This window comes from Taeniopygia guttata, chromosome 1 (genome assembly GCF_048771995.1).
Source record: "Taeniopygia guttata chromosome 1, bTaeGut7.mat, whole genome shotgun sequence".
Taxonomy (NCBI): domain Eukaryota; kingdom Metazoa; phylum Chordata; class Aves; order Passeriformes; family Estrildidae; genus Taeniopygia; species Taeniopygia guttata.
This window is the reverse complement of record NC_133024.1, coordinates 91,928,232-91,944,744: the sequence shown is the minus strand read 5'-3', so window position 1 is coordinate 91,944,744 and position 16,513 is coordinate 91,928,232. Positions and strand designations below refer to the sequence as shown.

Below are 16,513 nucleotides of genomic sequence, written 5' to 3'. Positions count from 1 at the left end.
GCCATAGCTCATGTGAAGCAATGTTATGTTCCATAACCACCCCACAGGCCATGGTTTCCCCATGCTTACACTGAACATTATAAAACATATGTTTAGTCTGATATATAGGTAGGACACAATCATAAAGATAAACTAAAAAAAAAAAAAAAAAGCTGAAGAAAAAATCCCAAGAGGGATCTATCTTTTCAAAAATGAATGATAACATTTTCTATCCCTATTACTTTTTTGATCTCTGCAAGAGCTGGCTGAAGCTGAAGTTTCTCAAGGTGAAAAAGTCATCTGGAAAAGACAGAAGCTGTAGTAATATACGAAAAGATTTGGTCGGTGATTTGCCTCCCACAGACCATTAAGGCTTGCACCTACAGCCAAATTTGTTCCCTTTATGCTATTCAGCAATGGCTCCCCCAAAAACAAACCCCAGAACAGTCAGAGATTACTTTAGAATGAGCACAGCAAGGACCTAAATCCTTTTGTATTGCCATGGCATTTAAGAATGGAAAGCAAGCTGGAATGAAACCTGGGCATATATCAACCTTTCTCTGAACCATATACCACAAAGAGTAAATGCAGGTTCTCAAGGAGGGTGAAGCCATGGACCCCTTATCTTTGAGAAGTACAGTCACAAGATAATGACTGAAGAGCACCACTTCCAAGTCCGTGCAAATGTTGCTCTGCTTCAAAGCATCCTACATCACACTAAACAGCTGAGATAAGGAAATATCCAAAGGTTTCTTTTATTTTCTGTTTATCAGAAATTGAACCTTCCAGAGAATCTGATAGTGGATTTCAAGATGTCTTATCAAAGACATTGTTCTTCTATAGTATTGTAAGGTACCACACTCATACCCTATTGAAAGCACAAAAATGAGGAAGTTCTTTTGGATAGCTGTATTTCTCCAGAGCAATTTCTAAGACTGAAACAATTGCTTTTCCTTGCCAGGGATGTAGGCACTACGAAACTCAGTGTCCCATTTTCTCTCCCCTCGAAAAGCCTACAGACAAGAAGGTCAGGACAGATGAGAGAAGGAACTGAACGTTCTCTCTCGGGGAGCATTTACATTTATTTCTGCACTTTTTGGTTTATATGGACAGTCTAGCAGCCACAGGATGATCCTACTGCTGCAAGAAAGGGAATCCATTTTCCACTCAAGTCACTTTCAGAGGAAGGAACAGTGAGCCAGGTTTTGCCCTTTAAAAGGCCAAAGTGTACAAGTATGGTCCTTGAAACATCAGGCAACCATGAAAATACCAGCCACTTAGTGGAAGATGTGGCCAGAAGAATGTAACATACATAATATAATACATAACATAATTTAGCATATATATACGTATATATACATATATATGTATACATATGTATATAATGTATACATAACATAATATAGCATATATATCCCAAGGCAGGACTTTGCCTCAAATGAGTTTAAACATGCAAGACAGCAAGATCCTTGCACCAGCAGGCCTTGCATCTGACCAAAGATATGTCACTCAGACACTCTTGAGCTTAAGCAACGGAGTTCTCACCAAGAATGCTGCAAAACAGACATCAAGCTTTTTATGAAGTTCCCCTGCCCCTCATTGCCACATTCCCTGTCTGGAGCCTGATCCACACCCATCTCTTTCCTGGGTGCAAAGAATACTGAAAAAGGGTCCACTATTAGGTGTGAGACACATTCCTACTGACCAAATCAGGCTACAGTGACCCCGTGGTGTCTCAGGCTGCAGCCCAGATTCTCTGCACACAAACCAGCAGCAGGAGATAACTACAAACAGAATTAGGTTCCCACCCTCCTTGAACCAGCATTAGACAGCTTCTACAGGGCAAGCCTGTTCTCACTAAACAGGCTGCCAAAAGGACTCCCACAACCTTCCACTCACTTTTAAAACTGGAATTAAGATTATTTCTGCTCCTAGTTATTTCCTCAAATACACAAACTTCACTTTTATAAAACCAATTGTTTTATCCTTAAACAAGATTTAAAATTATTTCATGATGTTTCAGGAATTAAAAGCAAAGCAAGTATGTGCAGTGCCATAAGATTTATTCACAGAAAGCATGTTTCCATTCAAAAGAGGGAAAACCTGATTTTATATAAACAACCAGAAAAATCCACTTCACCCCTAGAGAAAATAGGCACACAAATACTGTACTCATTTCATAAATAATGTATTTTATTGCATATGGCTATTAAGGAGAGCATCCATGAACAATACAGACTAAATACAATACACTACTCTAGTTCCATTTATTCTGGTCTCCAGCAGCATCACATTTATCCCTATATACAGCGTGTACATTGGAAGACACAGCAAGATAAGTTAAGTCTCTTGTCATATCACAATAGCAAGAAATATATTTAACATCTTGATATCCAGAAACAATACGTACCCAAAAAGAAAACACTGCTTAATAACTGTTAAGGTTATATAGCAAAAAATATTTTAAATTTAAGGTAAGTCAGGCAAAATGTACAAAGACCCAATATACATTGTGAAGTTTTAGCAAACATAACATTTATACATTTTGGTTCCATTCTGTAAACTAAATTAAGAATGTAAGTATTGCATATGCCTTTGTGAATTATACAGGATAGAGAATATTTTATTATTTTGTCAAGTTGTTTTATTTTTTTTAAAGTTTCTGTATGCAGTTTAGCCATTTGCTTTAGTGGCATGACTTCATAATTGATACAGAGGGATACTTGAAAATAGAGGCATTCAAAACACTGAATTAAGCAGGTACCACACTCAGTGCTGGTGGGGGGCAGAGAGGGGTCAAACAGAAAATGTCAAAGGTATGCAAGGTCTTTTAGTTCCAGACTTGAACAAGCAGCATTTTAGAATGTCTTAGAACCATTTATAGCATTAGTATTAGAGAAAAACTCAATCAGATCACATATTTAAATTGATTTTAGATCTAATATTGTATTAACCTATGAATTGCTGTGATTTAAGACCCCAAAAATTACACCAAAAAATAAAGTGTGCTATGGAGTAGGGAAGGAATTAGTTTACATTCATCTTTGTCTCGTAATACAATCCTCAGTTCTAAAAATTCAGCATGTAAGCAGGAAGACTGCATTGCCGTTCATTGTATTTGTAAGACATTGACTCTTGTCTTCCTCAGGAAAAAAAAATCCCTAAAAAAGATAATGCATTGTCAATAGTGAAGTACAGATTCCACCAAGCACAATGATTAAAGAAAAAAAAAATGAAAGAGCCTCACATAACTCATAACTTAGTAATACTTACACGTCTATCAGAGCAGGCACTGGTGGGGTACCCTTAAAATGTACACAAACACTTGAAGCAAAGGAGAAACAAGGTGGCATGACATTCTGCTAGTCTGGTGCAACAGTTGTATGCGACTTTTGTGACAGTTGCTGCCACACCACTCAGATTTTCAGGCCACTGGAAATGTGATGCACAGTTAGCCTTGAAAAGAACTCAGGATGAGTGACTGCAATGGTTCTTCTTCCCTGTAGTAAGTGCCTGCAGCTACAATGGTGCTTTCTTAGTAAAAGGCAAATATCAGGACTCTATAGATGGCAAGATAATACTGTGTTAGCATTAGCTCTTGTATCTGCCTGATACCCATTATCATCCCTGCATTCCTAGCATGCTTATGTGGATTTTTGGTTACAAGAAATGCAGCTAAGAACAGTTAGCTGAGCTTGTAGATAGAAGAAAAGGCTTTTGCAATCTGAAGTACCTACATAAACACCTACGTAGAGAGGATTAAACAAGTGTGCCAAAGGTACAGAGATACCCCTAATACAGGTTGATGTTTTTAACTTATGTTGCTTCAGTTACACATTTTATACTTTTTAACTACTCTGAATCCTCTGTCCAAGCCTGATTCACAGAGCTTCATCCCATTTTAGACTTTTCAGTGCCCTGTTTAGGCTTTGTCTAAGAAGTAAACCCTGCGGTTAGTGATTCAAAACCCAGCAGCAGCAGCTGTACAAGTTGCAAGTTCAGTAAGGCTGGCGACCGTTCTTGAGAAACTCAGCACAGAGATAAAGGAGTTCTGTCGTACACCAACACTGCAAATCCGGCTTTACTTTGAACTGAGGTAGTACTGTCGTAGGCTTGAAATTATGCCAGTAAATACCAGATCTTGCTGCTTCAGCAGGTGTTACAGAATCCCCTAATATGCCAGAGAATAAATACAGTTTGTCTTTGAAGAAAAAGAAAATGAAGGCATTGGCCATTAGTTAAAGAGGCCGGCAGAAAAGTTCCTATGATTTAAAGAGCATCTTCAACTTCTGTCGAAACAGCAGCAAAATGATAATATAGATGCCATGGACAGGTAATGAGTTAGGCAGGTCGCCTTCCCTTCCTCCCAGATTTGTTGTACGGTTTAGCCCACAACAGTTTTGCAACTGTTAGGACCAACACTAACAACAATAAAAAGTAAACGTTAAGCAGCTTCAGTTCCCAAAAACAAAAAAAAACAAATAAACAAAAAGGTGTATGCTGAGCAGCTTCTTTGAATGTTGTACTCTGTTGTTTGAGGTCATGATGAGAAAACTAATTCCTTCACTCTGAAAAGAAAAATGAAAGAAAGTCAATCAAAGCTGCAATTTTTTTTTTTATATATATGATACAGACAACACAAAAACTACCATAGAGAGATGATTCAGAATGGGTTTTCATGTTGAAAAAAAAAAAGCAGCCGTTCAATAATTGCTTTCATATTTGTACACCATAAGGTATTGCAAAGGCAATAATAAAGGGAATTTTCTCCAATCCAACACCACTCCCTTTTTTTCAGCACCTCTCAGCTAAGGCTCTTCAGATCAGCAAACTGCAGGACACAGAATGGGCTGGAAAACCTGACACAGAATCCCCCCCCACTCAAGTTGTTTTTTGCATCAGTGGAAAGGAAAAGGGGTTGGAGAAAATAGGTACAAGTTTAACTCTTTTTTTTTTGTTAGCAGGATATTACAAAAAGCTTTCCATTTCCAGACATTAAAAACAAGTTTGAGAAAAATTACCTTGTCTTTAGAGAAGAAGTCTACTAAAAAACATAAGTATAGAAAGAACCTTCTTTAAATTTAGTTATTTGATTTACTAAACAACTATTATTCCAGAAGTAAAAAAAATGAATAGGTATGCAAAAGGAAAGAGGCTTGTCCCAGTTACTGACTACAAAGCTGGTTTATATAGTCAAGGTGAATTATGCAGTAAAACAGAAACTGATTACAATGAAACCCATTCTATTTTAAAGAATGCAGTTAACTCTTGCAGTGTTTCTTCATTGCAAAGAATTAATGGGAGCATGTGCCTACCTCACAATGAAACATTATTATTTATTAACTCACAGCATTAAAATTATTGGCTATTAAACATGGCTATTAAAAATAAAAATTTAATAGTTATAGCAATTTTATTTGTTGTATGTTGTCCCCACGTTTACAAGTTAAATGAAAATTTTAGTTAGATGATGTATTACATGAGTTTTTCTAAAAACATGTTATTTGGAACATTTTGGGAACAAACACTGTTACTTAGAAAAGTCTATAGTTTTGACTGTATTGATACAGGAAGTCAGTATTCCTATATATTTTAATTCCTTTGGGACCACAAAGCCAAAATAAATGAGATACAAAACATGGATCTTAAAGTAAGCCCAACACTTATCAGTGCAAGTTTCAATCCATATAAGCAGCTGATAAACCAATACAAAGCTTTTTCCATCAAGTTTACACAAAAACACAGGCTGATGTATCTTGGCATACATGTAAGACTTGCTAAATTGCTTTGAATCTATGACAGTTAAGGTTTACTCAAGGCATTAGTAGTGCTGGAGTCAACTGGAGCCACTATATGATCAAATACTTAGGATATTACTTGGGATTTTATTTCCCGCCATATCTTGAGATGAATTAATAGCTTGCCAAAACCAAAAGGAAAGTGCCTCATCACTCTCACCCACTGCCATCTACTTGCTGCCACTTTTCTGATCAGAGACTAAGGCAAATCTATCCATTTGATCTTCAATAAACGAGTTTTCATTGTTTGTTCTTGACAGGTGTTTTAAGAACTGGCTTATGAAACATCTGGGGGGGAGCTCCAAATCTGCCAACACCATCCCAAAGGGCTGTGTGGGTGAACATGGGGCAAGGATGGACAGCTCTCAGATAGGCGCAGCAACTCCTCATTTGAGGAAGAAACACTCGAAAAACCACTTTGTCCCCATTTTTGTTCAGGGAAGTACCATAGATGCATAATGTAAACAACTGAGTGTTCAAAGGTACCTGCTAACTCTGTGCTCTTGCTTCTCTCCTTCAAATGAAAACCAACATGGCAACTAAATTTACATTCCCCAAAGTGAGCATGAGAGTGAAAGCCAAATAAAGTATTTTTTAAAAAATTTAAGATCCTCATCTTCAGATAGAGAAATTTCTGGGAAATGCAAAGGACACAAACAAGTATGGTTCCAGAAGTATGCCAGTCTAGGGCAGACATGAGGGAAGAGTATTAGTATATCTGATGTTGTTCTTACAGTACAGCAGGTACTGTTCAGTCAGAATTAAACTGGAGGAGGTGAAGGGGCTGATGCTTCAAAGCACTTCCATACTTATTTGGCATGGTTTTGTAGATGGATGATAGGACTGTGGGCACAAGTGTAAGATCTTATGATGCAATAAGCACATCATCCAATGAGTCTATAATGATGAGCTAGAACTCAAAAAAACACCCCAAACATAGTCTGCAATAATAAAACTATTTCCTCTGACTTCAATAAGCTTTGAATCATGTTTTGAGTAAGCGCTGAATCAATAAAGGAAAAATAACTACTGTTGCACTTTACCAATGTAATAACAATGTCAGCTTCAAAGGAAGCCTACTTGGGAAAAAAAATTGCAAGTTCCATGCCAAAGTAAAAAAAAAACTAACCAAACAAAAAAAAATCAATATAATGTTTATTTTTACTTCAGTGATTAGTATCTTTTATTTATTTCAAGCCTCAGGTCAACCTTCCACTCACACAGCAAGTCACAGCAGTACACACTGTCTTTATACAGGAACTCAAAATTCCTATAGCACATGAACATATTCTTTGGTAGCTTCATTCCCCATGGGCATGCACTAATCAAAATACAAAGTCCAGCACTGTGTCAATACTGAGGTTTCATCTTGGTTTTGAGCTTTATTAAGAAAAGCATCCATGATCACTGCCAACTTTCTAAAACTACTTAAGTAATTTGATTCTACCAGTGCTTCTCGGAGAATAAATCAGAGAATAAACACACACACAAACTGCTATAAAACTACCAAATACTCATAGACTTGCTAAATACACTGTGAAGAGAATACAATGGTTAGTCAATTAAAGAAGATCTACTCTGCTTATTAATTTTCAAAGTCAGTAAGCAGCAAATGCAATTTTTTTTTAATTTCTAAAAATAATTCTCATCTGCTAACAAGCACGCAGGCAGAAACAGTTATTCATGTGGCTTGTGGCAAAACACGTTGCTGGTTATTCATAATCAGTAAATTTATTCCACTGGCAGTGTGACTGCCAGAGCACATCAGGCATTGGACACAGAACTCCCAGTTCTGCTGCAGGCTTCTGCCCTGACTCCAGGCAAATCACTCAGCAGCTTTATCCCTTTGTTTCTCCTCCCCATGTTGTCTGCCAAATCGATTAAGGCTGTGATTCTGCTAACTAACTTTTCCTGGAAGTGCAATCCTGTTGATACAACCCAACTGGAGGTCAACAACACGTGCATCTGCAGGCATCAGGCCAGGCCATTAGACAGCACAACCCAAGAACTGAATCCCATGCACAGAGGTCTCTTTGATACACCAGGCACCCTAGAGGAGATGTATGGCCCTGGGCAAAGCTGCTGGCCACCCACAAAGGGCCAGTGGAGCCTCCATCAGCAGGTCACTCTGCCCTCCCAGGGCTGAAGCTTTCTCCAGCAGCAGGCATCGTGTGCTGGGCTCCCCAGAGGAGATGGGTCACAGACACAGCCTGCAGCCTCAGCAGCACCGTCCCCACACCCACAGCAGCCTGTGTCTGTAGGCAAGGCAGCAGAGAGGGGCTGAGGGTGGCAGGAGCAGCACAGGCCTGGGGGCAATAGACCCCTGCTGCCCAGGCACTGGCAGCAGCCAGAGCTGGTCCGAACCGCAGCCTCCAAGGGCTTCCTTACCGAGGAGTCACACTCTTCCTAAGGTCACAAACTTGGCCAAGCACCCAAAGGCAGATGCAGCCTGACTGCTACCCAGGATATTACTGGGAAGTGCAGAGTGGGAACAAAATCTTGACCTGGCTCCAGCTCTCATTAAGCAATGCAATGAATACTGTACTTAACGTCATAGGTAACCCTGCTAAAGATAACAGCTCAACTCATGTGCTGAGCTATGGCTCTCCAGAAGTAATTCCAGAGAATCTATGCGCCACTCAGCAGGACTACTCTTACCAAATAAAGCTGAGCACCGACACTTTCAGAGGAACAGGTTTCAATCAGAGCTTAAACATTCACTTTACCAACACTTCACAGGAAAACATGAAGTAGTATGCTCTAAAAGTTTACAAAGCTCACGAATAATATCCATCCAAAGTAAAATGTTTCCACATTTGACGAGAAAAACAATTTAAACCATGAAATGAAAAAGCCATGTTATTTTTATTTTTAAACAAATCATGGTTGATCATAATTGGAAACATGCTGCACCAAGTAACCAGGCTCTTTTGATGTTATTCCACTAAGAAATGGTACATGATGTTGTTCAGATATGTCTCTTGTTTTATGAATTTAAAAAAGCGAGCACCTGGTCAACATAGATTCTTCATGACAAATAATAAAGAAAAATCACTACGTTTCTTTAGAGTAGTAGAGATTCTGCATCTACAGTAACCTATATTAAAATGAGCTTGACAGTACTTTTAACTCTTGTGTCAAATTGCTAGAATAGTACCACTTTGAACTGCATTAATATAACCATGGGGAAAGATTAACTTTTAAAGTGGGAAACAAACTGCTAGATTATCTGGAAAAAGATGTTGCATGTCACTACCTGCAAATACCTTTTGGGTTTGTATGCCTCAAAAGCATATGTCTTGAGCATACTGTCAAGAGGTTAAAATGTTCATCTGCTGTCATGGACAAATCCCCCAGAATGTCTAGTAAGCGTCAACTTTTAACCAAAGGTACTAAAACCAGAATTATTTGTATTTGATGCCATATATTTACATGATAAATACTTATTTTACCTATGATATCGCATCGAAGTTTAAGCAGTTGAGTCTATAGTAGAAGTACAGATGGGCTATGCTTAGTTGACTTCAGAATTTGATGTAATTTGTGTTTCACATAATTTTGTCAAGTTTCTTATAGATTTTGTAGTACTAATAACTAAACATTAAAATCTAACAATGTGGAAAAGAAAAGGATTAAATTTACAAATGTAATTATAACAAATTTCTAGTGCTGGTCCAGAAATACATTTTCCATATAAATTATAATAAATATAGACACTTCTAATTTAAAATTAAGAAACTAAACATGCTAATTTTTCCCAGGATTAACTTAATACAGCTGCAATTATATCTCTTAATTTCAGAGCCACAGCCAATGTCTACTTTTAAACAAGTTTGTATAGATGGGATTTAATCCCATGCTTAGGGATAAAACAAATTAGACAGAAACCCCTCCACATAGTACTATCTGAAATATGTTCAATTATCCTTTCCCTTGCAAGTTGCTTAGACAACCATTCAAAAGCATTACATGAAATGAAACAAAATCAAGCAGCTTTCTCTGAGTAAACTTAGTCCTTCTGCCCTTCCAATGGGAGCTTGTAAATAGGACAGAAACACAAATGCAGCAGCAGCAGATGTGAAGATAACATAGAAAATTTGCCACTGGAGAGATCTGTCTGTGTCAGGCAGTCAAAGAGCCACTCCACAGTACACACACAGCATTTAACCATCATAGAAGAAGTCATGCTCTTGGTTGACGACCATTATCATACATGTGAAATTGCCTCCCACCTTACAACCATCACACTATTCCCATATCAGTGCAGATTTAACACCCGACACCACAAACATGGGCTCAGTGGGGCTGTTGGCTTGAATTTACAGCTCCATTCACCACACCAAGGAGAAAGCTTTTCCCAGGGGCAGCCTGCCAGCAATGTGGGAACTCCAGCAATGCCACTTTGCACACAAAGTGAGGCTGGAAGTTTCTTGAGACAGAATTTTTGCAAAACAACATACATACTCACCTTCCAAGTGATGAAGAGAAAGGCTAGAAGGGATCAGTGACTAACACACTGAGCTACCTACCAACCCCATCTCTGGAGACACAACAGCAACTGAATCAGCATGCCTGCCCCAAAAGCATAGACTAGGCAATACTCTGCCAAATTCTACCAAACCCTCCGTGTACCTCTGCATTTCTGACCTACTCACCCTATGAGGAGCCAGCCATTCCAACTCCTTAGAGTAGAGGGAACAGTGACTTTTAAGGAACAATTTTTCTGCCCTATTTTATACTGAGCTCTGATGAGTAAGAGTTCTGAAAGGTCTCAAACTCTTTGAGGCATACAACTTGGTATACCTTTTAGCAACAGGGATGATACTCTTTTACACACCTTTACAATTGCTGGGATGTTAAAGGCATATTTGCGCCTCTTCTAATTTATATCAGTAGTCATTAACAAGGTCAACAAGTTTTGACAATGAAGAAGAGATCTTGTGAAGCAGAGCTTGATATTCTTACACAACTGCCAACTGAAATGCCATCCAACTTCATTGTCCTATTTCCAGCAGGTGGAAAAAAAAACAAAACAGTATAATCAGACTTCTGGTTCAGATCCACAAGTGAGAGTTTGACTGCCATTCTACGTAACACTAGACAAACACCAAAGTTCAAGAACTGCTCCTGAGCCACTAGGCTGAAAACACATGCCTGAAAACACAACATTAGAGCATTCTCAAAGAGCTTAAAAGTATGCTTTCCCCCTCTCCTACTCGGGATAAAAAGTAATCTTTTCCACTAGTTAAATTGAAGAAATATTTACATTAAAAATTTAAATAGTCATAGGAACCGTGATAAGGACTCATGTAAGTTGTGGGAAGTCATGTTCAATCTCCCTTTCTATTATAGTGGATATCTAATTATTCCATGAAAACAGCTGCAGTAAGAAAGAACAAGAGCACTCTACCAAACAATATATGGTTAAAACATGCCATAAAATGGTGAGGGGGAAAAGATAACTTGAGATCTTTTTTCAGCCAGAAAGATACTGGACATGGGTCAGTCCCAAGTAAGTGCTCTTGACTCATAAATATTGTGGAGAGGGGAACAGAAACACTACATCCAGGCACTCTTTCAAAGACTAATCCCTGCCTCTATCACTGCCAAATGGGCTTAGGCACCTAGTATCAAAAGAGGTTTCAAATTTACAAGAGAATCCTAGAGGAAGACATTTATCTTCCAGAGAGCAACATGTTTTAAAACACAGGGCTCTCCAACTTCCACAGTCAACCACCCTCCTGTTTTGTAAACTGACCTTCAGGCAGCTTACCAAGGAGACAAACACCCCTGAAAAGGACATACAGTCAGGCATCTCACCTGCCACCTAAACACACTGGATGGTACACACTAAATGTTAGCTGGCTACTGCAGCTTTTGGGCTTTCAGGTTAGGACAGATGTCCAGAGAAATGCATCTTCTTGCAGAAGAGAGACACAGGGAGAGAAGTGAGAAAAAAAGAAGGCAGGGAAAGCATAAGAGGAACAACCTGGCATACACAGGAAGGAAACCATTTCCCTACAGCTTTCTCTTCTTGCTACATCCCCACTTAAAACTCTTGAGCAACCTGAAGTGAGATAAACATTTTAAAGGATTGTTTTCCAATTTTATCAATACTTTTCTTGAGATCTTTTATGGCCTCACCCTTGTCAGCATGAATCTGTCAGTAACAGAGAAATGAGGAAAAGATGAAGCTAGGCAATAAGTTCCATCATGTTCCATGATGAAAATACATCACCACTCCCTGAAACCATTTAGTGAAGTGAGCATTATAACACAAACGTGCTGCACTGAAGCAGGTCATACTCTCCCCTAATCCAGTTTCCTCTCTCTGGCAGTGGGTCAAAAGTAGCTGCATACAAAATCCAAGATATGGATTTTGAAAGTGGAGATGCTACCCAAAGTTCTCTTTACTTTCTAATGATTTACCTATAAGGACAAGCCAGCATGTTAGAGACCATGAGCCAAGCTCTTAACTTCCTTGGTACTGTAGACTAGCAGCCCTTGGCACAGGGCATACTTTCTGAAAGCCAGAATCACAAATTTAGCAGGGTGCCCCAACCCTGTTGATTTCAACACCTTCACACTATTCAGGCTTAATACTCATCACTCTACAGAAGCCCACTAAGTCTTAAAAACAGCCACTCTAACATAACCCCCAGCAGACATTTCCTACTATTCCTTCAACAAACAGTCCCAGTAATCAGACCAAAATGACATCTCAAAGAATGATACTTGGATTTGTTATATAAAAAGTTTCTTCTATTCTTCTTTGCACGAAATACTTTGCTAAGAAACGCTAGAAAAAAAATTTAAATATTCTTATGTTGCATTTTTAAAACACGCATGGACATCTGTAACTTCTTACTCTGACTTTAATCTAGAGCTGAATTAGTGTTTCTTTCTGAAGTTGATATTGATTTTATTGCATAAAGAAGTTGGTATATTAAGACATGAAAGAAAAATATGTATTTTATGTATTTTTGTCACACAGACATGATAAATATCATCTATGTATCACTCCCAGAGGCTAACTAATACTCTGTTGGAAAGCAGAGGCAAAAAGCTTAGTGAGCTGTTTAGAAAAGTAATTTAGGTGGCTAAATCTTCTGAGAACACCAGTTTCGAAACTGGATGCTGGTCAGAAAATAATTTGTGAAAGCAGAAAGTATATAATTATGTCCTCTTTCTTGCCCATATTTTACTTTTTTTCTCAAGCAAGAAACACAGATTCTACTGAATGAATGCAATTGTTGTCAGCTCCACTGGATGCACCTTGAATCCTTCCCATCAAATGGCTTACTGCAAAGAAAGTGAAGCAAGTGCAGAATGATTTGCTCTGCAAGACCAAGCAGATAATAAAGCTCTGCATTTTTAAGAAAGGTAATGTTAATGCAAAGCACCAAGTTCACCCACCCTCAGGAACAAGAATATGTGAGACATGCAATCAATCTCAGTTTAGGAAATAGCACTTATTTAATTGGGTTTTTTTAGCCATAAGACTGCCTTAGAAAATATTACCTCCCTCAAGAAAAAACAAGCAAAAAAACCCCAAAAAAGCCCCAACCGGTTAAAGTAGGAAAAATACTATGCTCTCAGAGCACAGTGTGCTTTCACAGCATTTTTCTCAATGCTTCAAAGGGATTTCTTTAAAAAGATCCAAAAAATTAGTGTAAATTACTTGCACCATTACTAGCTCTGGTGCAAGATACACCTTCTTCTGTAATTATAAGAGCTCTCAGTAAGTATTTACAGAAACAGAGGTGTACTCTACTGTGTCACCAGTTCTTTCCTCCTCTCCCAAGTGCTCTTACACAGGTGTCTTTGTTTTGTTTTATGGCTCCCCATATTTGCTGCCAGCAAATATATTTATAAGCAACCAATTACACTCAATTTTCTAAGAAAGGCTCACCAGTACCAACACAATACTTTTTAAAAACACATTTTACTTATAGCAATACGTCTGACCACACAACTATACAACTGACACTCACATCTTTCTGAAATTGTATTATGCTGCCAGAACTGTTTCTATAAAACAGATTAAAACCCAGCTTTCTCACTTAGGATGGAATACTTTAGCGATTGGTTCTAGTCCCACAATGTTTAGCAGAGAATTCCCCTAAATTTCAGGGAGGCTTTCCAGCACATCAAGGCCTGCATGCATTTTCTCCCACTGCCAACATCCCAGCTCTTTAAAGCCACTTAGGACATCTCTAATAGGTGTGATGAACACCCCAGGACATCATATTAAGGAACTATGATTTCCTGTAGGATACAATGGAGTAGCTGAGACTTTATAAAGCTGTGATGCTGTTCTAGAAGAACAGAAAGATCACAGGCACTGCTATGAAGAAATGCTTTGCAGAACACCAGTGCTTTCCCCAGGGCATCTGCACCTCTAAAGCCCGTTTGCTGGCAAGTGCCAAGGCCCTGATACTGTTGCCTAAGTCACATATTGTGATTGACCAGGAAATCTATTGAAAAGTGTTCAGTCAACAGTGCAGAAGCTGCACAGCTAGAGAGAACACAAATCCCTTTTAATTTCACATTTACTGAACAAGTACAATATATCATCAACTAACTAAAGTACAGTCCAGGTCAAGCAAGAACACATAACTATGCCAGCTGATCCACATATAAACCAGTCTTATTTCAAGCCCTTCTGCTTAAAATAAGACACTGCACAGCAAGGTTGATCTCAAGTTGCAGATCTCTGGAAGTTAGAGGTTCCATTTATGCCAAGCACATAGGCTCACTCTGTGGTCAAGGAGGGTGGTGTTGTGCCCATCTCCATCTCAAGAGGCTTTGACCAGCCTCTTCAATACTGAAAAAGCACCTGTATCCTTTTAATACTACTTACAGAAGACAGACCCTTCTCTGAAGAGGAGTCATTTGGTAGGCTCCTAAGGTGCCTTGTAGGCATTACATAGTTATTACTACAGTTCTGCATAAAGTGCAACATCTTAGGCTGGATGAAAAAGAACCACCACATAGTTGGAAATCTAAACCAGGAACACGGGCCCTTAGGACATACTGGAGACATCTGAGTTGCAATCTGCAACGCAGAAATATTAAGCAGCTTCACTTATGACACATACATGAAGGTCCCTTAAGATTCTCATGTCCTGTGGTTAACCTATAGCCTCTTCCTTTTAATTAGAGTTATATCCATCAGACCAAAACAGGATCCCAGCACAGCTGAATTTCACGAAACCTATTAAGAAAAACACAGATAAATTGCCTCCTCTGGAATATACTCCCTCAGCTTGCAAATAATCCCATGCTGTCTGGACTAAACAATCCTACCAAAAACATTTATACAACACAAGCTGCTTGTTTACAACGAGGAAAAAAAAATCAAGCAACCAAGCAACCTGAGGCACTAACAAAAGATACAGCGATTTTGAGTGACTTTCACTTTGACGCTTCAGCCTCTCCAACAATCATCATCCAAAAGAAAAAATCAGATTCAATCTACATTTGAGACAAGAGACCACAGATACACTTTTCTATAGAGCAGGAATAAGTCTTGGACAAAATCATATGACCATGTTGTCCACAAAATATATATGAAATAAACCCAGCATGAACAGCCTGTAAATGACTGGTTTCTCTATATCAAAGCTTTTCAAATTACAGTACAAAATACTCTGTCGACTGTCTTAGAGGTCTTTATTTCCAGTAGCTATTTTTAGCTAAAATATCTTGAAAAATTAATTGAAGCAATTAATTATTACTATTCCAGAAAGATATTATGTGGTTACAAATGGCCAAAAAATTACCTAAGACAAAGAGGAGAAATGGTTCTGAGCTTCCCTATTAATATCTCATAACTGCTACAGAAAATCTTGGAAATCTCTGTCAAATTAAAATTTACCACATTCCAGAAAGAGGAAAATTAAAGAATATTGTCACCATATGCACCAAGAAAAACACACCTACTAGGAAAAAACCTCCAGTAGCACATGTTTCAATGAAGAAACATAATTTCCAACTTAAAAGACAGATGGTAGGGATATTCATTCCAACCATTACAGTCATAGCCACTGTATACTATATCCTGTAACACTTATTTTCACCATTTTTCTTAAACTAAATCACAGAATTTACACAAGTTCCGCTTGCTCCTGAATTAATTTGTAATTACAAAAATGAGACAACAGGTTTTTATGTATCAAGCACAAACAAGGTTAATTTTTACCGGGAGTAAGAAAATGACATGTATTTAATGCAAATAATTAGTTAATGTATTTTGAGACATACTAAAATGTTTGGCTATAGAATCAAAGCTAAAATCTTACTCAGGTATACACACACACACACACAACACAGCTATACTAATGAATGAGATAAAGCCACTTCACAGCCCAATACAACAATGGGTTTACATGGTAAAAAAAAAATAAATTAGGATTTCAAAAAGATTTAACATACAGATTCAATAAAAGACTTTTTTGTCCACTGTTTTGACACCTTCAGCAGAGCTTAATACAACTTTGTCTTCGGAGTAGAATGAAGTGTCAGCTACTCAGGTAACCCATAGAAAACAAACTGGAAAATCCCTCAAAAGACAGGCAAAAAATGAATGCCTGATAGAGGGTTTAAGACACCCAGCAAAAGACAGGATGCACAAACTTCATCCCAGTAGGGGTAGAGAGTTTAAAGTTGTCTCCTATGTATCACTTCTCAATATAACTCACTACTTCCTATGAACATGTTCTAAAGTCCCAGCA

At 38.2% G+C, this 16,513-nt stretch overlaps 1 protein-coding gene across 2 annotated transcripts in view; it reads right to left on the bottom strand.

Annotated features, from left to right (window-relative positions):
* Positions 1–2,151: 2,151 nt before the first annotated feature.
* IRS2 (insulin receptor substrate 2) overlaps positions 2,152–16,513 on the bottom strand; it is a 28,737-nt gene continuing 14,375 nt past the window's right edge. For both annotated transcript variants that reach the window (XR_012057494.1, XM_030280360.3), the window contains one exon: positions 2,152–4,547. Coding sequence is in view for 1 of the 2 variants with exons in the window: in XM_030280360.3 (XP_030136220.1) it covers positions 4,543–4,547 (5 nt within the window). In the remaining variant the exon portion in view is untranslated. The remainder of the gene's footprint in view (positions 4,548–16,513) is intronic.